This window comes from Crotalus tigris, unplaced genomic scaffold, assembly GCF_016545835.1.
Source record: "Crotalus tigris isolate CLP2741 ecotype Arizona unplaced genomic scaffold, ASM1654583v1 scf7180000024472.5447098, whole genome shotgun sequence".
Lineage (NCBI taxonomy): Eukaryota > Metazoa > Chordata > Lepidosauria > Squamata > Viperidae > Crotalus > Crotalus tigris.
The window spans coordinates 4,319,565-4,344,940 of NW_024100643.1; the positions used below are offsets into that span (position 1 = coordinate 4,319,565).

The following is a 25,376-nucleotide window of genomic DNA, read 5'->3' on the forward strand; positions in this document are numbered from 1 at the left end:
AGTTTTTATCAATGCAAAATTGTCATTTTTGTCATTCTGATATCTTTTTTGGGGGGAAATATATCTTTTTTAAATCTGAGAAATACTTGTGGGTCCAAAAAAAGATATATCTATATCTAGATGTTTTTAAATGAGTCCTGTTTAACATGGCTGTGGACAGTGAGTTAGCCTGCAGTACTACAGTCTAAACACTGTGCCAATCCAATAAACACAGCAATTAAGCCAATTACCAAATTTACAGATGTTGTTAGATGATATTTGGAAGATGCCATACATTTATTAACCTTCAAAAGAACAAAAAACTTCGGGAAGTGGGGTACTCTTATCCATTGCTTTTAATCAGTAAGGCAATATAAAACGAGATACTCCACAATCTATTGTAACAGATGAAGGGTCTCTTAAGAGCAAGCCAAAAATCAATGCTTTCTCAGAGAGGCAAAAGCCACTGGCAATTCTTTAAATACTTAACGTCTTTTTTTAAAAAAATGTTATTAAGCAAGTCAAGGCAATCAGAAATAAGCTGTTCTTCATTGATCTGACCTACAGTACTGTGAACAGGTAACTTTGGTTCATAGATAATTTAAATTTTCTCTAATGAAACAATTTTCCTATTAGAAGAAAATAATGTAGTCTTTCAGTATAAGCGATAGACTACGGCTCGCTCGCTTATAGAACGCCTCTTTGATTACAAAAGCCCGCCAAGTTCCAAAACAAAGATGGTGAATCAAGACGTCAACGAGAAACACCTTACGGCAGTAGCCAGAGCGAACCAGCGATTGCAATGGCAGACGATCAATTGCCCAACGAAAAAATGGCCGCCTTCCCTATTCGGAGATAGGCCTGTAGCCCACAGTAAAAATGGCCATTATACTTCACCGGCTTAAACATTCGCGAGGTGCTCGACCCGATTCTAAGATGGCGGAGGGCCGTTGGCGTGAGGTGAGCGTTCCCTGCGTCACGTGACAGGCAAGACGGGGGGTGTGTGTATCCCCGTCTTGTGTCCCGGCGGAAGAGTGAAGGGAGTCGTCTCAACGGCAACATCTTACAGCAAAGGGAAAATAAGACGGCGCGACTAGCGCTGGAGAACCGGAGACACGCCAGTCACCACGGATTCATCCGTAGCCAACGCGGCGGCCGGGGCGCAGCCACCTTCGCTGCCTCCGCCGCCGCCGCCTCCATCGAGGATGTCGCGCAGAAAGGTGAGCAAATGCAAACCGAACCAACCTCCTTTTCCTCTCTTTCCTTTTAATCTGTTTAAGACCGTCGGGCTCGAAAACCAGTTAAAAACGTAGGCCTTCAAGCCCCTATTTCATCTCGCGATACGATTGGCTAGTCCTGCCTCCCGCCGCATCTTCAATGGCCACCTTCGCCATCAGTCAAGCTCAATCCCTTCCCTCAACGGTTATTTGTTTCCCTCCACCCGTTCGATGACTGTTGTAGCCCACCTCCTTTCGTTCCTAATTGGCTCGCATCTGTACCACCATTGGTTGATCTACTTATCATTTTCTACTGGCGCGTTTTTTTTCCCCCTCCTCCTCCGGGTCTCCTGTATCCATTCTTGGCTGCGTGCTTTGGGTGTGGATGTTGAGGGTGGCATTGATTGGCTGGGATTCTGAATCGGCGTCTCTGAAATCCCACCCCGGTACTATTTCTCAGTTTCTCATTGGGGAAGAGAGTGATACAAAAGTCCAATCCCCGTACTGGTAACAATTGCAGGCGAGGGAACATGGTAGAAATGAATCAAAGTATGGTAGACAAGATTAAATGGGCCATGGGTTGTTTTTTGGATCATTACAATCATATTTTCATATTTGCTAGAACTCAGTTGAGTCTGCTCGTAAGTTAAATCTGTTTATAATGGAACTGCATTTTTAACATGCCAAACATTTTTAATGAGCTATAAAACCAACTTTTTAAAAACAAATTTATTTATTTATTTTTTACTGAAGAGCATGCAAATTAAATAGGGGTTTTTGGTAGTTATTCCTACAAGAACGAACGTTATGATACCGTAATTTAAGGCTAGCAAATTTAGTGTGGCTTAAACTTTCATAAAAATGCTGCTAGCTTTGCCAGGTCTGTGAAGAGTTAATTTGTATTTAAAGAGATTTTAGGTATATATAGAATACTCTACCTTTATAGTGCCCATGTAATATCAAATGAATGAAAAATAATGTGCTCTCTGTACGGTAACTTACTTGAATTGTATAAATAATAATGTCAAAGCTATATTTGGGAGATAATAATTACTTATAAAAATCATTCAAAAACTGATGCAGAAGAATTATGGAAGTTTTAAAAAATAAGCTATTGGATTACCTATTACACTTGCTATAAGTGCATACGTGTAACCCTTTTCTCTCTCTCTGATACATTCTGATCTTTTCAAAACTTGGCAACAGATACAGATATTCAGCAGGTTTCCTGTCATTATGCTCAGGTATTAGAATAAATGCACTGTATAAGCATACTGAGGGTACCTGACTGTTAAATTAACACAATGCACTGAACCTAATGTATGTTGTTTAGTCTTTATGTATTGTAGGAACTTAGTCCCTGAGGTTGTAAACTATGAAGTATGGCATTGTGTGATATATAACACTGCTGTTGTTTTTGCTTAGTATATTATGATTAAACTAAAACAGTTTGTGAATATAGGAAAGTGGGTCTGTTATTGCATCACTACCCTGGTCACTGCATCATTGCCCCGGGAATGTTTTATATTATTGTAAAAAAAAAAAAAGATTTAGGCCTAGGCCTTTGGAAAAGTTGATTACAATATACTCTAAATGGGGCTGCCTTTGAAGTGCATTGGGATATCCTGCAGCTTGTTTAGAATGTAGCAGCACATGCAGTTTAGGCACATTATGGTATACCCATATAGCATTCTTTCTGTGTGTGATCCATTGTCTCCCAGAGGTTTTCAACTACAATTCAGAGTACTGATTGATATCTTTAAAGCTTTTGAGGGCATGGGATGGCATGGATCAGGTTATTTGCTGGTCTATCTCCAGTCGTTTCTGTGTATCCCTCTAGATGTGACAGAATGGGTATACTCCTGGTACCCTCAGAGAATCTTCCTGATGAATCTCAGGAAGTATGCCTTGCCTGTCATAGTGCCTACCAAGTGAAATAGCTTCACATATACTTCTACCACCACATGATTTGGACGGCCTCAACTCTATTAGTCTTCTGAAAGGCTATGAAGAGCTGTCTTTTTCCCCAGACACTGGGGTCAGGATGTTAATGATGGAAACTTTGGCATAGATGCTTGTGATTGGTGATTACAATGATTATGTTGAACCTTGATCTGTTTTATTTTCATTTAGTTTTTTAAATAAATAAAGGTTTAAGACCACTAATTTTGATAGTTGCCCTTTTCCCATTAATTTCATGTTTTTACTGAGATTTCATTGTAAGAACCTGGGTGACTTTTTTTTGGAATCATGGGCTTGTTGGTTTAAAAAAAAAGTACATTGATGTTCCCTTAATAAGATGGCTTATCTGACCTGCCAGTCTGATTTAGGAGGAACTAAGTTTTATATATAATATCTGTGACAAATTGGCTTAGGACTTTATTAATGATATATCATTATAGTCATATATAATTTAATGGATGGTTGAATACAAAGAGGATAAAGAGAAAACTCTGAAATTCACCCAGGCTTTAGTCAGAACTAAATGTCTCTTAGGAACATAAGGAATATTTTAAATGCATAACTGTGCATATTAATTTCTGAAGAAGACCCACTTTGGTATGGTATTTAAGTCATCAGACTCCAAACCAGGAGACTAGGAGTTTTGATCCCATTTTAGGCACATCAGCTGAGTGACCTTAGACCAGTCCCTCTCTGTCAAGGCTAGAAAAGAGCCAGCAGCAAACTACTTCTAAAAAACCTTGCCTAGAATACTGTAGAAATTGGTTCAAGGAATCAAAACTGATTCAGAATTATCCCCTCCATCAATAAAATTGAGGGACACATTTTCATTAAAGTATTTGTCTTATGTGCTGTTTAATTACTTATTTAAAACATATTTATAGCTATTCATCTTTCAACCAAATCTTGGTGACTCACAATTAAAAACTAAATGTTGGCTTTTCAGAGAAATGCAGGAAGCAGTTCAGATGGAACAGAAGACTCAGATTTCTCTACAGACCCAGAGCATACAGACAGTTCAGAAAGCGATGGTACATTACGCCAGTCTGCCCGTGTGACACGATCTTCTGCTAGGCTCAGCCAGAGTTCTCAAGGTATATCTAGATCTTTTAGAATTCTTCATTTTGGGTCTTTAACTTCTGCTTTGGGAGAAAGGATGCTTGCAATGTTTAGATCTTTTCTCCTAAGCTTTGTCTAAATGTGAGGAGTGGTATCATATGTCAATGAATTTCTACCTATTCTTTATGGACGTAAAAGTGAGATTATAATGAACCATATTCTGGCTTTGCTCCCACTTATTCTGTGGCAATTTATTTGTGAATTGTTTCAAGCTCTGTTTCTTGGGAAAATACAAAAAAAACTATAACAGAACATCCTCAGAATCATACCACCTTTGCACCATCTTTGATCATTATTTAAACTGAATGTTGGTTGTCAACATTTGAAGAAAAAAAATTCCAGGTAATCAAAACAATGAACATAAATATTATTTTGGAATGGATATAAATTTAGATAAAGAAGTATTTGAGCAAACTAATATAGCACAATAAGGAACAGTATTCCATTTATAATCTGTATTCTAGACTCCTGCATTCCAATACCATTATGAACTGAAGATTTACATTATGAGCTGTTTGGGATTTACTTTTTCCTTTAAATTTAATTTAGATATGCAATAATTCAAGGAAGTAGATATTGTCAGCTGAAAATTGTTTAAATCTTACCCATTTTATAGATCCTAAAGGAATATCCATGTTAGTCTACTACAGTAAGAACCACACTGAATATGGTTGACACGTAATGCAGGCTCTGCAATGATGTTTCCTAAAATGAGATGCTGTGTTTCTCCTTTAACAATCCCTTTCAATCCTTCATAGATTCCAGCCCAGTTCGTAATCCACCATCATTTGCAATAGAAGAGCCTGTTTATTCTACTCGAAGAATAACCCGCAGTCAGCAGCAGCCTACTCCTGTAACTCCAAAGAAATATCCTCTGCGACAAACGCGTTCATCTGGTTCGGAAACAGAGCAAGTGGTTGATTTTTCTGATAGAGGTTTGTACATGTGAATGATTGTGCTCCTAATAAATGCTATCATATGGGAGATGGAGAAGTGATTTATAAGGTAGTATTTGGTCAACTTCCTTCGTAGAATGTTTCAATAGCAATATACCAGATTAAAATGCAATATTTTTGCTTAGACCATATTTAACATCCTTTTTGATGTTTGATCTCACATTATGTGTGAAATAGATAGAGGCAAAGAAACAACATTGTGAGGATGTCCATTTTAAGTCACTCTTGATTATAACAATTTTGGTTGACTGATTTTCTTGTTCATCTCCAGATTATCTCAAGGAAACAACATATCTCTGGCACTGTTCCATTTTTAGTGTAGTACTGACAAAGAAATGACTCAGGAAACATTTATTCTTTGTATATTTTCTAAATTTGCAACGTCTTTGTATACTGTTCTAATCTTCTCTCTTCTCAACAGACACAAAAAATGCGGCTGACCATGATGAGTCCCCACCCCGCACTCCAACTGGGAATGCTCCTTCTTCAGAGTCTGATATTGATATCTCTAGTCCCAACATGTCACATGATGAAAGTATTGCCAAGGATATGTCCATGAAAGATTCAGGGAGTGATTTATCTCATCGTCCCAAAAGACGACGTTTTCATGAAAGCTATAATTTTAACATGAAATGTCCCACCCCTGGCTGCAACTCATTAGGTACAGTGGAATGAAGTCTGATCTGAGTTTTAATTATTAGGATTTTCTGTTGTGCAAACTTCCTATATGTTCTTTCTGGTAAGCCATAAACTATATTTCTTTGGTTTTCAACAGGACACCTGACAGGAAAACATGAGCGACATTTCTCTATATCTGGATGTCCTCTGTATCATAATCTTTCAGCTGATGAATGCAAGGTAACTTATTTTTAGGATGTATGTAATGAAGAAAAGCAAGTGGAAAGTAATAATTGTAACAGAAACAGAACAAGAATTAATATGCTTCAACACATATTTGCCAATTGCAACTTCTGAAAAATAGTATATTTTATCCATTGTATCAAGATATGGGTTGTTTTAACCATAACTTGAGGCTTGGTGGTCCCATGAAAATGGTTCCACCAATTTCTAGGTTCAAGAAATTGGCAGGTTCATATTATTCCTTTAAATTACATGATGTAGGAAGGGGATTTATATAATATTTCTCTGGATTTCAAGGTGAGAGCTCAAAGCCGAGACAAACAAGTGGAAGAGCGGATGCTTTCTCATCGACAGGATGACAACAATAGACATGCTACCAGGCATCAGGTAATTTCTACTAATTTTGTATGTATTGTTCAAATCTTAAAGAACTTCGCTGGAGATTTATTCAAATTATTGTTTTTATTTTTAAAATATATTTTGTTCGCTTATACATATGTATTTTATGTTTTTTGTTCAGAAAGAGGGAAAAGAGTTTTATGTACAGTGAGGGGAAAAATTACTAGATCCCCTGCTGATTTTGTACATTTGCCCGCTGACAAAGAAATGATCAGTCTATAATTGTAATGGTAGGTTTATTTTAATAGTGAGAGACAGAATAACAACAAAAAAATCCAGAAAAACATATTTCAAAAAAGTTATAAATTGATTTGCATTTTAATGAGTGAAATAAGTATTTGACTCCTTTCAAAACATGACTTAGTACTTGGTGGCAAAACCCTTGCTGGCAATCACAGAGGACAGATGTTTCTTGTAGTTGGCCACCAGGTTTTTACACATCTCAGGAGAGATTTTGTCCCATTCCTCTTTGCAGATCCTCTCCAAGTCATTAAGGTTTCGAGGCTAACATTTAGCAGCTCGAACCTTCAGCTCCCTCCTCAGATTTTCAATGGGATTAAGGTCTGGAGACTGGCTAGGCCACTCCAGGACCTTAATGTGCTTCTTCTTGAGCCACTTCTTTGTTGCCTTGGCCGTGTGTTGTGGGCCATCTAGAATACCCATCCATGACCCATTTTCAATGTCCTGGCTGAGGGAAGGAGATTCTCACCCAAGATTTGACGGTACATGGCCCCGTCCATCATCCCTTTGATGTGGTGAAGTTGACCTGTCCCCTTAGCAAAAAAAATTCCCCAAGCATAATGTTTCCACCTCCATATTTGACGGTGGGGATGGTGTTCTTGGGGTCATAGGCGAGTTGAGTTGATGCCAAATAGCTCGATTTTGGTCTCATTTGATCACAACACTTTCACCCAGTTCTCCTCTGAATCATTCAGATGTTCATTAGCAAACTTTAGACGGGTCTGTACATGTGCTTTCTTGAGCAGGGGGATCTTGCGAGCGCTGCAGGATTTCAGTCCTTCAGATGTGTTACCATTTGTTTTCTTGGTGATTATAGTTTCAGCTGTCTTGAGATCTTTTACAAGATCCTCCCGTGTAGTTCTGGTCCGATTCCTCATTGTTCTCATGATCATTAAAACTCCACAAGGTGAGACCTTATATGGAGCCCCAGACCAAGGCACAGTTATTTTGTGTTTCTTCATTTGCAAATAATTGCACCAACTGTTGTCACCTTCTCACCAAGCTGCTTGACGATAATCTTGTAGCCCATTCCAGCCGTGTGTAGGTCAACAATCTTGTCCCTGACATCCTTGGTTAGCACTTTGGTCTTGTCCATGGTGGAGAGTTTGGAATCTGATTGATTGATTGCTTCTGTGGACAGGTATCTTTTATATAGGTAACAAGCTGAGATTAGGAGAACTTTCTTTAAGAAAGTGCTCCTAATTCATCTCGTTACCTATATAAAAGACACCTGGGAACCAGAAATCTTGCTGATTGATAGGGGATTAAATACTTATTTCACTCATTAAAATGCAAATCAATTTATAACTTTTTTGATATGCATTTTTCTGGATTTTTTTGTTATACTGTCTCTCACTGTTAAAATCTACAATTACAATTATAGACTGATCATTTCTTTGTCAGTGGACAGGGGAATTTTTTTCCCCTCACTGTATGTTTATTACTGAAGAATTGACACATTGCACATACAAAAGTCTTGCTCATATGAATAATTTTTTCGGCTCATAATTTGATGCAGTTGTGCATTATAAAAAGCTATTCTGATTCTAAACAGAGTGGATGCATAAAACAGGTGCCATAAAATACTGGGGAACCGATGGAATATTGGCGAAGCCAGATACTGATCTGTCTGTCTGTCTGTTTCCTAATCAAGTATTTTATTTCTTACTCCCTACAAGGCACCAACTGAAAGACAATTGAGATACAAGGAGAAAGTTGCAGAGATGAGAAAGAAAAGGAATGCAAGCTTAACTAAGGAGCAAAAGGAAAAATACATGGTATAGAAATCTCATTTCTTTTCCTTAGAGAATAAGTCAAATGTTAAGATAATCCTTTTTAGTCTGGTCTCTCCAAATATATTTTTATTGTGTTTAACCAGTGTATGGTAAGTCAGGAAAATGAGAGTTAAAATATAAGGCATCTGAATCAATACTTTTCATGCCATGGATTTGCAAAGAAGAATTGTTTGAAACAAGTTCTGAGATGGATAACAATGGCTGAAATGGATAATAGTGATCCATTGAACATTGTGCTGTGCTAATCCTATTGTTTGGAATCCATATGTGAATTCTAGCTTTGTGATTATAGTACGTCTTTTTATAGCACAGGAAAAGGAGTGAGTGAGCAATGTGGTAGTTATCTTTTTTCAACTAACCATGTCAACATTCCTTGTATTTTTTCCCATTATCCAACCAGCTGAGTTTTCTTTAAAGCACATTTTAATTAACATTTTTCGACATGAATGTTTTTCATAAAAACCTTTCAGCTTTCTAAAAGTAACAGGGAATATAGTGATACCACTGAAAGCAATTTTTAGACTTTTTCTTTGACTGTTTATCCATCCATGCCCACCCCCTAAACAAATAGGAGGTGGCTACCAGGAGTTGCTTCCCCAAACTCGGGACATTTTTTCTTTGTGATTATGAGATATTTTTTCTGTTGTTGCTTTAGGAGCACAGACAAACCTATGGCAACACTAGAGAGCCCCTTTTAGAGAATCTGACCAGTGAGTATGACCTAGAACTATTCCGACGAGCACAAGCAAGAGCTTCTGAAGATCTAGTAAGTAGGGCAGAGCTCATTTCATTTCATGTCCCAGCTGTGAAGTAATAAGCCAGTTATACTTCATTCACTGCAGTGTATGTAAATTTGCTGTAAACGGATAGAATCAAACCAAGCTGATGGAAGGAAGCAAAGTTAAAAGGTCGCACACTTCATAACAGTGCTCATAGAGTTTTGAAGGTTAAAGATTGGTCTTGGCCTAATATATATTGGGGATACACACCAAAAGTAGACATGTACAAGATCCAAATAATTTAGAATGTATTCAAATATTAATACCTTCAATGTAATTAAATACCTTAATATTACTCTCAGGGTATTTTACTAATCTCTTTGGCTATTTTAAAAAATATAATCATAACTTATAGGGTTATAGCTAATTTCAAATTAAAAATGCAATAGAAAGCCATTAAGAATGAACAAATCAATGAATCACTTCATATACCAATGAACTTTTCTGACTTGATGACTAGAATAAATGATTGGCCTATTTAAATAACATTTTGGCCAGACGGTTTTCTGATGTTTGACAATTTTAGATTAATATAGACATATTAACTAAAAGCACATACTCTACTATATATGCATATATACTATAGGTATAATAGGTATAATAAAAGCGTAGTCAGTAAACAAAGCAAACAAAGTATTACAAAGCAGTAAGGGAGGTAAAATAAGATGTTGGGACGACAGTTACCTTAGCTAAATAGAACAACTCTTCCAGCCATTCATCTTGTATTGTTTTATTCTTCAGTGAGAGCATTTTATGAATTGCTTCATATCCAATTTATGGATCAAATTCACTGATCTAAAAAAAAAAATTCCTTAGGCTTATTCAGTTCAAAATTGCTCTCCTTGATGATCATAAATTGTATTTACTATTGTTTTTTTTTTTTTAAAAAAAACCCCTCTCTAGCTTTCTGAAATACAAATTGATTCATCTTTTTTACATAGATTATGAAACCAGCTGGGAAAGACAATTCTGAGCTGAAATAAACCCAACAGTTTTGGTTTATTTTCAGATGTGGCATTTTTTCCCCTTGAAGATTGTTTAAAAAGGTTTTGTGGATTTCCCCCCCCCCATTTTTTCCTTTGCTGCTTACACCTATGTAATCTTTAGATACCAAGAAGCATCTTATTTTTGCTGGTTCCAGTAAAAGCATCTCTGATGTACAGTATTCTTAAGATAATTGTCTCCAAATTCAGAATACTAAATTTTGTACTTTATTAGCTTAATGGAAGGATTAACTCCAATCCATTTGGAAACAAAGGCTTTGTGTTGAGAGATGTACAGAGTAGCTTCATACTTCTGTTGATCAGAAAAATAGAATCCTCCTTGTAACCCTCACCCATCTTTTTTCTTTAGGCCTTGAGAAAGGTTTTTGACCTTCTAGATTTCCTATCTCCAATGGCTAATTGCAAACAGTTGCACAGTTGTTTAGGTTAACTATTATTATTCTAGATAAACCATAATTAACTTTCTTTTCTTTTCTACTTATGGAGAAAGGGAGAAAGAATAGATGTGTGCCACTTTGCCAACCAGAGGCACTGTCTTCCTATTTTTTCAATATTGGAAAGTACATTGGAAACATATTTTCTTCATAAGGAAAGCGAAATTTTGAAACAAAAAGTTGTGCAGTATCTCCTATTGTGTTTGTCAGTTTTACAGTACCTGTATATGATGAACCTGAAACTACTGAGCGGCAGGACCTGGATATCTCCTAAAACTAATGGATTGTATATAGTCATCTGAAGTGCAAAGGTCAATAAGAGGGTTTGAACTCCTTAGAATAACATTAGCTACCTACATCTAATGAGTCCCAAATAGGGCAAAGCCAGTCACATAGTCTCTACTCCTTAAATTTAACTGCATATGATCAGTGAAGCCTAGGAATAACAATTCTGCTTTCATTGTGTGTTAATAGTGCCAAAAACTAGGCATTGTTTCATTATATCCACAGGGGAGTTGCACAAACCTGCATGTATGGTATAGAACATCAAAGTAAAACTGAATTGGGATTGTGGTTTTCCCCTTTCAAAATAAACAATTTCTTGAAGCTATTTAGGTTTTTTTTTTCCAAATAGAGAAATCATTTAAAAACTTTGCTGCTCTGTTTTTTAATTACTATGGCTGTTTGTGTAATGGTTACCGTATTTTCTTCTGTGATTAATATGCACTGCACTAATCTTGCACACCGCATTTAACTTAAAGCAGTTTTTAGCTTAAAAAATAACTTGGTTTGCATGTAACTTTGAGCGAAAATATATTTTAGTTCTTTTTTTGGATTTGCAAATATTGTGAATCTAGATATTGGGAGTTGCAAATCAAGATTTAAGGCTTAGTATGCTGTGTGAAACCAGCAAGTTATGATTAATTCAGTAAATAATTTATGCAGCATGCCAGTTGATTCAAGGGCAAAGCTCTCCATAGGATGGGAAAGGAAAACAAAGATTATAATTCTGTCAGCAGACGTTTTAATACAAATTTTGCAAATATTGGTTTTGGAGGCAGTCTGATTTTGGCTATAGTCTTATTCCTATTTTCTTGGAAATAATTATCAGTGAATTTGATGGGACTTGAAGAACAATTTTGTTTTTGTTTGATAGGAATGTATGTTAATTATTAGTTATTAGTTATTATTTCAATCCTCTTTCAGTTAGATGAAAATTTACTGGAGCAAGTTCTGCAATGATTAAAGACATACTTTACCAGATGGAGAATCCTGTTGAGTTTGTATATCTATTTACAATGTAAAATAAGCTGTGACATAGAAAGTATCTTACTACTGCTTTTCTGAGGTTGGATTCAATATGAATTGGAAAAAAACCCTTTTCTGTAAGATTTTACAGTGGCTTAAATAATTTTATCAATTTTCGTCTTCAATAAATGAGTCATTGTTTCTGTGAATAGGAAAAGCTGCGACTTCAGGGCCAAATTACTGAAGGTAGTAATATGATCAAAACAATTGCTTTTGGCCGCTATGAACTGGATACCTGGTACCATTCTCCCTACCCAGAGGAGTATGCCCGGCTTGGGCGACTCTATATGTGTGAATTCTGCCTCAAGTATATGAAGAGTCAGACAATACTTCGCAGACACATGGTAAGTTTTTGACTTAGAGATGTACAATGGAAAATTGTTTCTTTTTTTATTTAATATAAATTTTTTATTAAGTAAATATTTAAAAACAGGTTGAACACGGTGTGACCTTTCTGGCTGTTATTTTGCCATATATACTATACCATATATCTTCCTGGTCATTGATCTTTTATACCATTTACATATTGCATTTTATACTATTTATATATTTACATACATATTTACGTCTATTTATAACATAACTTCTATTTCCATTCTTATTTCATATTCTTTCTGATCTCTATCTTATGCTCACTTTGAGGTTGGAAATCTACACTTTCTCTCTTCTAGATGAGCTTTCTCTGTTCTGACTTTTTCTCCTTGAGTCTAACCAATAGTACATCTTATCCCAAACTTCGTAATATTCTGTTTCATCCTTGTCTTTAATTTGTAAGGATAATCTATCCATCTCTGCACATAACAATTTTTTTTAATTAGTTCACTCTCCACTGGGGAATTTCCATTTTTCCAGTTCTGGGAATACACCAACCTTGCTGCTGTTATAATATGTGACACTAGATATGTCTCTCCTTTGTTAAACTTCCCATCTATCATTCCCAGCAAAAACAATTCTGGTCTGGAATCTATCTTCAATCTCAACATTTCCTCCAACCAAGTCTTTATTAGCCGCCAAAATTCTTTGGCTTTGGAACAAGTCCACCACATATGATAATAAGTGCCTAACATTTTCTTGCACTTCCAACATTGTGATGATATATCTTTTCTCATCTTTGCCAATCTTGTTGGGGAGAAATGCCACCTGTAAAACATTTTGTACAGATTCTCTTTATATGAGGTAGCCAAGGTTAACTCTCTATTTCTTTCCCATAACATTTGCCATTTGTCTAAATCAATATTATATCCAAAATTTTGGGCCCATGTTATCATCACTTCTTTTACCTGCTCCTCTTCCATTTTATATTCCAATAAATATTTATATGTTCTTTTGATTGCTTTGTCCTCCGTTCCTAATAATATTTTATCTAGTGTTGTCAGATTTCTTTGTATACCCCATTCTTTTTTGTCTTTCTTATAACGTGACTGAACTTGCAGGTACGCCCACCATTCCAATTGTACCCCGTTTTCTTTTAATTCTTGTCTATATTTAAATTCCCCTTGTTCATTTAGACCAGTGGTTCTCAACCTTCCTAATGCCGCGACCCTTTAATACAGTTCCTCATGTTGTGGTGACCCCCAATCCCCCCCTCCAGCTGGCCGGGGAGGGGGGCAGGAAGGCCGCTCCGCTGGCTCCGCCCAGCCTGGTTGGAGAAGCACCATTCCTCTCCTTCTTTCTCTCTTTCTCTCTCTCTTTCTCTTTCCTCTCTTTCTCTTCCCTTTCCCCTCTCTCTCTTTTCTCTTTCTCTCTTTCCTCCCTCTTTCTCTTTCTCTCTTTCCTCTCTCTTTTCCTGTTTCTTTCCTCTCTCTTTTTTTTCTTTCCTCTTTCTCTCTTTGCTCTCTTTCTCTTTTCTCTTTCTCTTTTCTCTCTTTTTTCTCTTTCTCTCTCTTTCCTTCCTCTTTCTTTCTCTCTTTCCTCTCTTCCTGTTTCTCTTTCCTCTCTTTCTCTCTTCTCTCTCTCTTTCCTCTCTTCTCTCTCTCCCTCTTTCCTTCTCTTTCCCTCTTTCCTCTTTCTCTTTCCCCCCCTCTTTCCTCTCTCTTTCTCTCTCTCTCTCACTTTCTCTCTTTCCTCTTTCTCTTTCCTCTCTCTTCTCTCTCTCTTTTTCTCTTTCTCTCTCTTTTCTTCCTTTCTCTCTTTCTGTTTCTTTTTCCTCTCTTCTCTCTCTCTCTTTCCTCTCTTCTCTCTCTCCCTCTTTCCCTGTTTCCTCTTCTCTTTTTTCTCCCTCCCTCTTTCCTCTCTTTCTCTCTCTCTTTCATCTCTTTCCTCTCTCACTTTCTCTCTTTCCTCTCTCTTTCACTTTCCTCTCTCTCTTTCTCTGTTTTCTCCCTCTTTTTCTTTCCTCTCTTTCTCTTTCTCTTTTCTCTTTCTTTTCCTCTGTTTCTCTGTCTTTCCTCTCTCTCTCTTTTACAGCAGCATCATCGGGGGTCCCTGCCACCCCTGGCCCGGCCTCTGCCGCGTCCTCAGCCAAACAGGCAGGGAGGGGGAGCAGGACGGGAGGCAGCGGCGGTGGCATGGCAGCATCGTCAGGGTTCCTTGCCGCTGGCCTGGCCGCCACCCCATTGCGTCCTCAGGCGGGGAGGGGAGGAGGATGGGAGGCAATGGCTCCAGCAGCGGCACGGCAGCATCGTCGCGGTTCCTCACCGCCGCCGCCCCTGGCCTGGCTGCCGCCATGCTGCGTCCTCAGCTGAACGGGCGGGGAGGGGGAGAGGAGAGGAGGTAGTGGCTCCGGTGGCGGCACGGCAGCATCGTCAGGGTCCTCACTCCCCCGGCCCGGCCACTGCCCCCGCCGGGACTCTGCGCTGCCTGGCCTCGTCCTCTATCCATTGATGGAGCCACGGTGGGGCCTGGTGCCGTGTGGCTCCTGCCAGCCCCTCTGCCAACCCGGCTGCTCCCCCCAGGCACCCCTCTTGCCCCAGCGTCCGCACAAGCTGCCTTGGCGGCAGCAGGAAGAAGAATGGGAGGAGGAAGAGGAGGGCAAGGAAGTTGCCGCCAGCGCCGGGCCCCAGGAGGTAGCTCTCCTCTCCTACCTTTGCTGCATCTCCTTCTTCCTTCCTGGCAGCCTGAACTCCAGCGCATCTTGCCGGCCAGTGGCTCCAATGGTCAGGCTGGCTGGGGATCGCAGAGGCTGGTCTCCCTTGGGCTGTGGATTGTGGGAGGGCTGTCCCACTCAGCAGAGCCTTCAGCGGGCCGCTCCCAGCAGGGATCTCAGGGCTTCCTCAGGTGGCTCCAAGGCCACGAGGCCCTGGCTGCGCTTCTCCCAGGGGGTGGGGCACCCAGGCGCAGGGCCAATCAGGAGCCCTGCAGGAAGTAAGTCAGAGAGAGAGGGAGAGAGAGAGAGAGAGAGAGAGAGAGAGAGAAAGAAAAGGGAAGCGAAAGTTCCTCTCTGTCTTTGCAAATGGTGGAGGAGGCCATGTGGAGACGGATGCGGAGCGGTGTCGTGGTTCCTAAGACCATCGGAAATATGTGTTTTCCAATGGTCTTAGGTGACACCTGTGAAAGGGTCATTCGACCCCCAAGGGTCGCGACCCACAGGTTGAGAACCGTTGATTTAGACTATCTCTGTACATAACTACTTTTCCCAAGTTCATAAAATTTGGATACACTAGCTATTTGGATGCACTAGCGCAGTGATGGCAAACCTTTTAGAGACCGAGTGCCCAAACTGCAACCCAAAACCCACTTATGCATCGTCGAGTGCCGGGTGGGTGTGGCCCATTGGTTGGGTGTGGCTGCGATGGTAACGGCAGACTGGATGGGACTAAAAAGTTGAATCAATCAATTCCAACTTTGCAAGATCTTTTTTTTTCCTGCAAGAAGCTGAAATTGACTGACTGAACCTTTTTTTTTTTTTGAACACGGCGGCGGAGGCCTAAAGCAAAAAGATTTTATAAAACCCAGCTGAAGGCCTAGGACTGGGAGGACGTCGTGTGTCATAGGTTTGCCACCACTGCACTAGTGCTTCCAGTATTGAGAGCCATACTGGTGTTTCTATATAGTTCTGTTGTTTAACTTAATCCACACATTGAATAATGCTGCTCTAATATGGTGTCTCTGGAAGTACTGATGAACATTATGTCTCTCATCCCACAAAAATGCGTGCCATGCAGATTGTAAATCATGACTCTTTAGAGCAGTGGTTCTCAACCTTCTTAATGCCGCGACCCTTTAATACAGTTCTTCATGTTGTGGTGACCTCCAGCCCCCCCATCCAGCTGGCCGGGGGGGTATCAAAAACTTGACCCAAAAAAAAAAAAAAAATAAAATGGGAAAGTATAGGTAGTCCTCGACTTACAACAATTCGCTTAGTGACTGAAGTTACAACAGCACTGAAAAAGCGAATTATGATCATTTTTCACACTTATGATTGTTGCAGCATCCCCAGGGTCATTTACATTTAGATGCTTGACAACTGATTCATACTTATGATGTTTACAGTGTCCCAGGGTCACGTGATCAATGGCCGGGGGGCATGGCCAGCTGATCACTCAGGTTGCAGAGTGCCTGTGGGGGGGGAATCTGTGGGTCTCTGGGATGGGACTGGGGTGGATGCCTGCCTTCCTTCCCTCCCTTCTGTCCCCTTGTCCCTTCCTTCCTTCTTTTCTTCCTTTCCTTCACCTCTCTCTTAATCTCTTCCTCCTTCCCTCGTTGTCCCTTCCTTCCTTCTTTCCTTCCTTATCTTTATCTCCTTCTTAGTCTCTTCCTCCTTCCCTCCTTCCCTCCCTCTCTCCCATTGTCCCTTCCTTCTTTCCTTCACCTTCTCCTTAGTCTCTTCCTCCTTCCCACCCTCTCCCAATGTCCCTTCCTTCCTTCTTTTCCTTCCCCTCCCTTAGTCTCTTCCTCCTTCCCTCCCTCTCTCCCATTGTCACTTTCTTCCCTCCCTCCCTCCTTCCTTCCTTCCTTCCTTCCTTCCTTCCTTCCTTCCTTCCTTCCTTCCTTTCTTCCTTCCTTCCTTCCTTCCTTCCCTTCACCTCCTGCTTAGTCTCTTTCTCCTTCCCTCCCTCTCTCCCATTGTCCCTTCCTTCCTTCTTTCCTTCCTTACCTTCATCTCCTTCTTAGTCTCTTCCTCCTTCTCTCCCTCTCTCCCATTGTCCCTTCCTTCTTTCCTTCCTTTCCTCTCCTCCTTCTTAGTCTCTTCCTCCTTCCCACCCTCTCCCATTGTCCCTTCCTTCTTTTCCTTCCCTTCCCTTAGTCTCTTTCTCCTTTCCTCCCTCTCTCCCATTGTCCCTTCCTTCCTTCCTTTCCTTCACCTCCTTCTTAGTCTCTTCCTCCTTCCCTCCCTCTCCCATTGTCCCTTCCTTCCTTCTTTTCTTCCTTTCCTTCACCTCCCTTAGTCTCTTCCGCCTTCCCTCCCTCTTTCCCATTGTCCCTTCTTTCCTTCCTTTCCTTCACCTCCTTCTTAGTCTCTTCCTCCTTCCCTCCCTCTCTCCCATTTTCCCTTCCTTCTTTCCTTCCTTTCCTTCCTCTCCCTCTTAGTCTCTTCCTCCTTCCCTCCCTCTCTCCCTTTGTCCCTTCCTTCCTTCCTTCCTTCCTTCCTTCCTTCCTTCCTTCCTTCCTTCCTTCCTTCCTTCCTTCCTTCCTTCCTTCCTTCCTTCCTTCCTTCCTTCTTTGTCCCTTCATCCCTTCTCTCCCTTCCATTGTTCCTCCCTTCCTTCCGTCATTGTTCCTTCCTCCCCCCCTCCGTGCACAGGAAGGGACAAGGGGAGGGGGATAGGCTGCCAGCGTGGCTGGGGGCTTTACTGCCGGCAAACCTGCCTGTGCACAGGCAGAGACAGGAGAGAGCTCGCCCAGCTCATTTGCTCAGCTTTGCCGAAAGGCATGCTGCTTGCTAAGTTAGCAGAAGCTCAAGGATCAGCGCCGGACTACAGCTGATTCGCGCTTCTACTAAATTAGCAAGCGCATGTTTTCTAGCGAGCAAGTTTGCTGGGCAGGAGCCAAAGAGAGCAGCTACAGGTGCAGAAGCGCGGATCAGCTGTAGAGGCTCGCCCCGATCCTGGACAAGAGGGAAGGAAGGAAAGACGGAAGGGACAAGGGAGAGAGGGAGGGACAAAGAGGGAGGCGAAAGGAAGGAAGGGACAATGGGAGAGGGAGGGAAGGAGGGCCAAAGAGGGAGGCGAAGGAAAGGAAGGAAGGAAGGGACAATGGGAAAGGGAGAGAAGGAGGAAAAGACCAAGAGGGAGGGAAGGAAAGGAAGTTCCAGCCAGGAGAGGCTTGCCAGCCCGGCTGCCGAGAAACAGAAGAGCGCAGAGCCAAGGAGAAGAAGGTGGCGGTTTTCTCCCAAACGGGGCTCCTTTTCTCCACCCCTTCCCTGGGTTTGTGGGGAATTTCTCGTCACCAATGCTGGCAGGTGCTGCTTCAAGCCCGCCGTGAGCTTTCTCGCCCCCTTTGCTTCTCCCCCCTCTCCTGCTTTCATGAGGATTGTGGCGCCCTTGGGAAGCCGATTGTGCTTTAAAGCTTAGGAGAGGAGGAAGAGTCCCTTTCTTTTTCCCTCCCTCTTGCGTCAGCTGGCACGAGTTTGGGGGTCGCCAGCTGACGGGCGCAGGAGTTGGGTGCTGCAGCAGCCTCCCCTTCGCTGACCTGCGTGCACAAGAAGAAGTCAATCTGGTTGCTGCACCATGAGTCCCTGGGGAGGGCGGGGCCTTGCTTTGCGCCTGCGCTCTTCATGCGCCCCCTGCAGGGCATATTTGGCAGACTTCGTGCAGACTGCCACCAAGCAGCATATTTTCCACAAACAGGTGAGGAGGAGCAGAGGGGGGGGAGGGAGAGAAGGCGGTTGACAAACCCTGCCTAAGACCATCAGAAATATGTGTTTTCCGATGGTCTTAGGCGACCCCTGTGAAAGGCTCGTGCAACCCCCAAAAGGGTCGCGACCCACAGGTTGAGAACCGCTGCTCTAGAGTTAATAGCCTTCTATTTTTTAAATTTATCCAATCCCGCACCCAGATGAGTATTGCAGCTTGGTAGTACAACTCCTAATCAGGTAGTCCAAATCCCCCTCTCTCTTTGGCTTCTTGTAGTAGTTTTAATTTGATTCTAGATTTCTTCCAAATAAATTTCAATATTATTTTATTCAAATTTACAAAATATTTTTTCTCTAATTTTATGGGGACATTCTGAAATAAAAAGAATAATTTAGGTAGAATGTTCATCTTTAGTGCTGCAATTCTCCCCATAAAGGAGAGTTGCAATTTTTCCATCTTTCTAAATCTTTCTTTATCTGATTGTTTAAATTAACATAGTTATCTTCTTTGATTGTAATATACCTTGCTGTTAGCTGTACTCCCAAGTATTTAACTTTCTTCACTATTTGGATATTTACTTTCTCCACCAGATCAATTTTCTGTATACTAGTCATATTTTTAACTATCATTTTCATTTTATCTTTGTTGATTTTCAGTCCTGCTACCTCTCCATATTCTTCTAATATTTCCACCAGTCTTGTACCCGAATGTAGCGGTTCCTCTAAGACAGTGGTTCTCAACCTTTTTAATGCCGTGACCCCCAACCGGTCGTAAGTTGAGGACTATTCAACTGGTGCAGCACCGTTTGCAGAATGGGACTTTTGGCGGGCTCAGCAGGGCAGAGACAGCCTGGACAATTCCTATTGGCTTTTGAAAGCCAATAGAATTAGAGTCTACTCAAGAGAATCTATTTTATTGGCTTTCAAAAGCCAATAGAATAAAAGGGAGTAGCACAGCTAAGGAAAAGAGGAAAAAAAATGGTGGACTGCGTTGATTGGCGACCCCCGTGAAATGGTCGTTCAACCCCAAATGGGGTCCCGACCCACAGGTTGAAAACCACTGCTCTAAGATAAATACGAGGTCATCCGCGAATGCTTGCAGTGTAGGTTTCTTTCTTAATATTTAAGCCTCTAATCTGGCTTTCCTTTCGAATCATTCTAGTCAGTACTTCGAGAGTTAATATAAACATTAATGGTGAGAGCGTGCACCCTTGTCTTGTACCTTTCCTAATTTGGAAGCTTTGTGTCGCTTCTCCGTTGATTATGACTCTTGCCTCTTGTTTATCATATATAGCTCTGAATATGTTTATAAAATTTCCGCCAAAGTCCATATAGTCTAACTGCCTCAACATGAAGTTCCAATTTACATTATCAAAGGCTTTTTGTGCATCCAAAAACATCAGAGCTACTTGTTTTTCACTGTGAATCTCATAGTACTCCAAAATATTCAAAATTGTTCTCATATTGTTTCGAATTTGCCTTCGTGGTAGGAAACCATTTTAATCTATGTGTATAAATTTCTTTAGGTATCTTATTAGCCTTCCCGCAATTATTGCCATAAATATTTTGTAATCCGAATTTAAAAGCAATATTGGCCTATAATTATTTATTTTTGTTAAGTCCGAATTTTTTTTTGGGATCAGCACTATGTTTGCTTCTATCCAGGATGCTGGCATTTTTGCTTCCTTCAGGACTGCATTGAACGTCTCCAGTAATATTTTGCCAAATGAATCTTGAAATTCTTTGTATATTTCTACTGGCAGTCTATCTGGACCCGGTGCTTTATTGCTCTTCTATTTTTTCAATGCCTCAGTTAATTCAGTCATTGTTATCTCCGCATTCAACACACACTTTGATTCATCCGGGATTTTTGGTAGATCAGCTTTTTTAAAACATTGAAGTATTTTTTCATCCATAGCCCACTTATTCTCATCGTGTCGTTTCGTATAGTAATTTTGAATTATCTTTTTCTTCTCTTCACTTTGATGTTGTATATTTCCCTCTTTGTCCTGTAATTTATTAATCCAGCTTCTTTCTCTCTGCTTCTTTAGCTTATACGATAGCCACCTCCCTGGCTTGTTCGCATTCTCAAAGAAATTCTGGCCACTCCTTTTACTTTGTTGTGCTAGTTCTTCTTTCTCAAGGATGGACAGCTTATTTTTTAATCACTTCAATTTGTTGTTTCAGGCTTTCATTTTGGGGGTTATGTTGTAGTTCTGTTTCTAATCTTTGGAATTCCTCTTCTAAGTTTTTCCTATTTTGTTTCTTCTTTTTATTTTCTTTTGCCATATAAGCTATAGCCACTCTTCTCACATATGCCTTCGTTGTATCCCATAAATTTTGTATGTTCGTATCCTTTTTTTTATTTTCCTGGAAGAACAATTTTAGCTGTTCCTTCAGCTTTATTTAAATTCTTTGTGTTTTATAATTGCTTTTTTTAGTGTCCATCTACCCATTTTTTTTCCCCATTCCACCTGATTCTCACCGGGTTGTGGTCTGCCCAAAGGTTCGTTTCTATTTCCATTTCCCCCATTTCCTGCAATAGTTCTGTTGTTACCCAAACCATATCTATCCTAGACCACGTCTTATATCTACTCAAATAGTACGTGTATTGGCTTCCCCCTTGGTTCCTTTCTCTCCAAATATCTTGCATTCCTAATTCATCCACCATCTTAAAGAAAACTTTTGGCAATATTCTTCTAAGTCCCTTCCTTCCTTGTTTTTATAGTCTAGCTTCCTATCTATTATTGCGTTAAAATCACCCATAATACAGATGTTCTCACAATCTATCGCCCGTAGTGTATTATATAGTTTCCTATAGAATTGTTCTTGCCCCCCATTTGGGGCATAGATTCCTACTAATATTGTTCGTTTTTGGTTAATTGTCGTCTCCACTATCAAAATCCTGCCTTCTGTAACTTTATAAATTTGCTTGGCTAAGATTGATTCTCTGATATATAACACTACTCTTTTTTTGTGCTGTGATAGAGATGCAAACATCTTCCCAGTTTAGGGCATTCCAACACCTGTCTATGCTGTTCCTTAATGTGACTCTCTTGAATAACTATAACATCTAGATTTCTTCTAATCAATTTATTAAAAGTTTTTTTTCTTTTTGAGGAGAGTTTGGGCCATTAATATTCAAGGACAGGATTTGGAGTTCTCCCATCATATTTCTACTTGTATCTAGTTTTTATACCCCTCGTTATTCTAGTCTCCTTTGGCTCCTGTCTCAGCTCTTGTTGTTCCCTTTCATAGTTTACCATTTCCTCTCTCTTCTCTCTTCTCATTTTCCCCTGTTGTCCTTCCTCTTCTGTTCTAGCCAACCTTGATTCCCTCACTTCTTCAACATCTCTCTCTAATTCTTCTTCACTGCTAAAGTTTTGCTTATAAAATTCTTCTCCTTATCTGGAGTGACTATTCTAATCTTCTTGTCCTTCCACGAAATCAGTATTCCCTTTGGAATCAACCATCAAAAGTTAACATTATGTCTAGTCAGTTTCATTGTCAAGAAGTGGTAGGGTCTTTGTAGATCCCTAACTCTTTTCGGCACCTGCTTTAAGACAATCAGCTGTTTCCCCTTGCATTCTAATGGCTCATCTCTCGCTCTGTGAAGGATCTCATCCCTAATCGTCTTTTTAACAAACCTAACATGAATCTCTTTAGGCAGGTTATGTCGTCTGGCGTAGTTTGTGTGGATCTGATAGACCTCATCCATTTCACTCAACATTTCTTCTTTCCCTATTCCCAGAGCTTTTGTTGGAAAATCTGCCATCATTTCCAATAGATCCTCTCCCCTGTCCTCTCTTATGTTCTGAAACCGTAAGTATCGGTCAGCTTTTTCAGATTCTAGGGCGATAACTGTTGCTTCTAGTTCTTTATTCGCTCTGGTTAGCTTCTCATTTATTTCGTCTACTCTTTTTTTCTTCCTTTTCCATCCTTTCCTCCATCTTTTGTAATTTCTGTTCATTCTTTGCCATCTGTTGTTGGAACGATTCCAATCTTCCATCCATGACTTGCATCCGTTCTTTGCAATTGCTTGTATCGTTTCTCACCTCTCCAATCTCTTTCCTCAGTTCTTCATAGTTTCTGGCCATGGCCTCCTGCATCGCTTGCAACATGACCTGTAGGTCTTTAAATGAATTAGACCTTTCTCTTTGCAGAAGCTCATCAATTGGTTTTTAGCTCAATGGGCTTGAGGTAGCTGAGGCAGTCTGTGCCTCCTTCCTCACTATCCCTACCTTGGATAGGTTCGGAATACTCTTCATTTTGAATTCCACACTTCAATCAATAGAATAACCTACTTAGCTTGGTTATGCCTAAAATGACAGCAGTATTACCAGTACAAATAACAATATAAGATAGGTTGTTGCTAGCAGTAGATAAAATATCTATAATTTTAAATATTAATTTCTGGGCACAAATTCACTATTTCTTAATTATAATATCAATAATATATATAAGTGCACAGCCTAAACAATTTGAACCACAGCCACAGTTAGATCTTGTCTATTATTCCAAGCAGTCCTTTGTATCCAAAGTCTATCGATAATCCCACTGAGAGGAAAGAAAGACTTCCAAGAAAATGCATCCAATATCAATATGTTCCAAGGAGAGAAAGAAAAAAGAAAGGGTTCCTATTTCAGCCACAAGATGTCCCTCTTGGCTTTTTTTTTTTTTTTTAACTTCAGCTCCAAATAGAGAGTACACTGTCACTTTCAAAATGTTCTTTCAAGATGTCAGCCTGTCCTTCCAAATCACCTTCTTTTTCTCTCTTCTACTGCCAATTCAATCTCATATAGTCCTCAAAATTCTCAGGTCCCTTCTCATTAACACTGTTCTTTCCCTGCTAGCGCGTCTCTATCTCATTCCAAGTTCAATTTTGGGACTCTTAATTTTTTTTCCCCAAACGAGCCTTTCTTGCTGCTTTCACGGGGGGGGGGGGATGGGAAAAAAATACTCCCTCCTTTTTTCCTGGGATTCTCCTAACCTGTGCTACCCGGAGAAAAATTTCTAAAGAATTCTTCCTTTCCAGTTTCCTCCGGTTCCTCCATCAGAATCAATTCTCGGCCAGTTCCAGTCACCTGTTGCTCAGCTACTTCACCGCCTATGTTGTCCTTCTGTCAAGCCTCTATGTCGGCCATTAAGGGCCATCTTCTTCCCCACTCGGTCTGCCAGGCTCTTCCCTGCTGTCATGCTCCGGTCGCCACCTGGATTGCACTGCAGGTCGTCCTTCCTTCTCAGCTTCCCTCCGAGGAGCCACGGCTCCGAAAAGCCAGCTGAAGTGGCTGGCAAAGTAGTTGTGTATTCCGGCAAACCTTCCAACACAACCGGTCGGCTTAACACGTGGCCCCGCCCCCCGGAAAATTATTTCTTTATTCAAATTTGTTATAGGCAGCCAAATCCAATACAGCCTGGACAGTGTACAAAATAAAAAAAATCTAAAAACAGGTAAAACAGAAAAGCACGTAGACAGCCCAGATTAAAACAATGTTAAAAGCAACACAAGTTTTAAAATTATTGATATATTTTGCATTGTATTATTTGTATTAATGTGTAACACAAATATGTATATTAATATACATTACATTATACTTGAAACAAACAAACAACAGCAGCTCTGATCTCCCTGATGTCATCTGGTGATCCTGATTTTTGCAGTCTAAATCTGATAGCTTTAACCCTCATTCCTTTGTATTTATAGCTACTTTTTGCTATGATGATATGCTCTAATTTCAGGAAGGAGTTATTTTAATCATGTTTTATTATGGATTTCTTCTAAATCTATGTTTTCTATGTCTAAATATAATTTTGCATATGGTAAGGAATATGCTATTGCCTTCTGCTTTGGAAATTTAATGTAAAAAATGCAGTTTGTATTTTCCTGTGAATTTTCTGGGAAAAGATGGGGAATGCTTCAGAAAAATCAGTTCTGAAGAATGCTGCCATGACCCCATCTTAAATAATCATCTCCAGCAGCAGAAAATCCAGTTTGTGCATTCTAGCTCTTTTTTCTAGTGCTTAATTGTGACTACCATATTGCTTTAGAGAAGAATGCCTTTGTCCTTCCAAGCAGCTTCACATTCAACTTCCAATATAGATGCAGTAGTTGCATTGGCTATCAGTCATAGCTGGGACAGAAATTGTAATGGTTATGACAGGGGAGGGAGGCCAAATCACGTGTTGAGTTTTACAAGCTTGGAAGCACTATCTGTTTATCATTATCTTAAATTCAAGTGAACCTAGAGCCATCACTAATTGATTTTATGCAATAAAGTTGGTGTTGACATATAGATTTTCTCCATGATAATCTGTCTCTAACTTGGTCTTTCAAGATCAATTATTAGAATCCAATTATTAGAGGTCTCTGTAATTTCTTTTTTCGAATTCTCCTCATTGTGAGCCAGGACTTAAAAGCATAGTAATTCATATAACTTAATTCTTGTTGAGCACAGACAGTATTCTCTGCCTGTAAATGTATATATGAACATTGTTAGAATGATCTGCTCCTAATAAAATGAGTTTTATTGTGGTAGAAAAACCTTAGCAGACCTGTTTTGTCTAATTAAAAGGAAGGGAGAAAACACTT

At 40.1% G+C, this 25,376-nt stretch overlaps 2 protein-coding genes across 4 annotated transcripts in view; one reads left to right on the forward strand and one right to left on the reverse strand.

Moving 5' to 3' along the window:
* FAM117A (family with sequence similarity 117 member A) overlaps positions 1 to 1,570 on the reverse strand; it is a 64,092-nt gene extending 62,522 nt beyond the window's left edge. The window contains exon 1 of the mRNA XM_039333194.1: positions 1,446 to 1,570. Within this exon, the coding sequence (XP_039189128.1) occupies positions 1,446 to 1,503 (58 nt within the window). The 5' untranslated portion in view covers positions 1,504 to 1,570. The remainder of the gene's footprint in view (positions 1 to 1,445) is intronic.
* KAT7 (lysine acetyltransferase 7) overlaps positions 967 to 25,376 on the forward strand; it is a 38,703-nt gene continuing 14,293 nt past the window's right edge. Inside the window, exons 1-9 of one of the 3 annotated variants that reach the window (XM_039333191.1) lie at positions 967 to 1,199; positions 4,105 to 4,252; positions 5,036 to 5,212; positions 5,655 to 5,894; positions 6,009 to 6,091; positions 6,392 to 6,481; positions 8,413 to 8,511; positions 9,185 to 9,295; positions 12,207 to 12,398. In XM_039333191.1, coding sequence (XP_039189125.1) covers positions 1,185 to 1,199; positions 4,105 to 4,252; positions 5,036 to 5,212; positions 5,655 to 5,894; positions 6,009 to 6,091; positions 6,392 to 6,481; positions 8,413 to 8,511; positions 9,185 to 9,295; positions 12,207 to 12,398 — 1,155 coding nt within the window. In that variant the 5' untranslated portion in view covers positions 967 to 1,184. The remainder of the gene's footprint in view (positions 1,200 to 4,104; positions 4,253 to 5,035; positions 5,213 to 5,654; positions 5,895 to 6,008; positions 6,092 to 6,391; positions 6,482 to 8,412; positions 8,512 to 9,184; positions 9,296 to 12,206; positions 12,399 to 25,376) is intronic. The other 2 variants (XM_039333189.1, XM_039333190.1) reach the window with 2 other exon arrangements.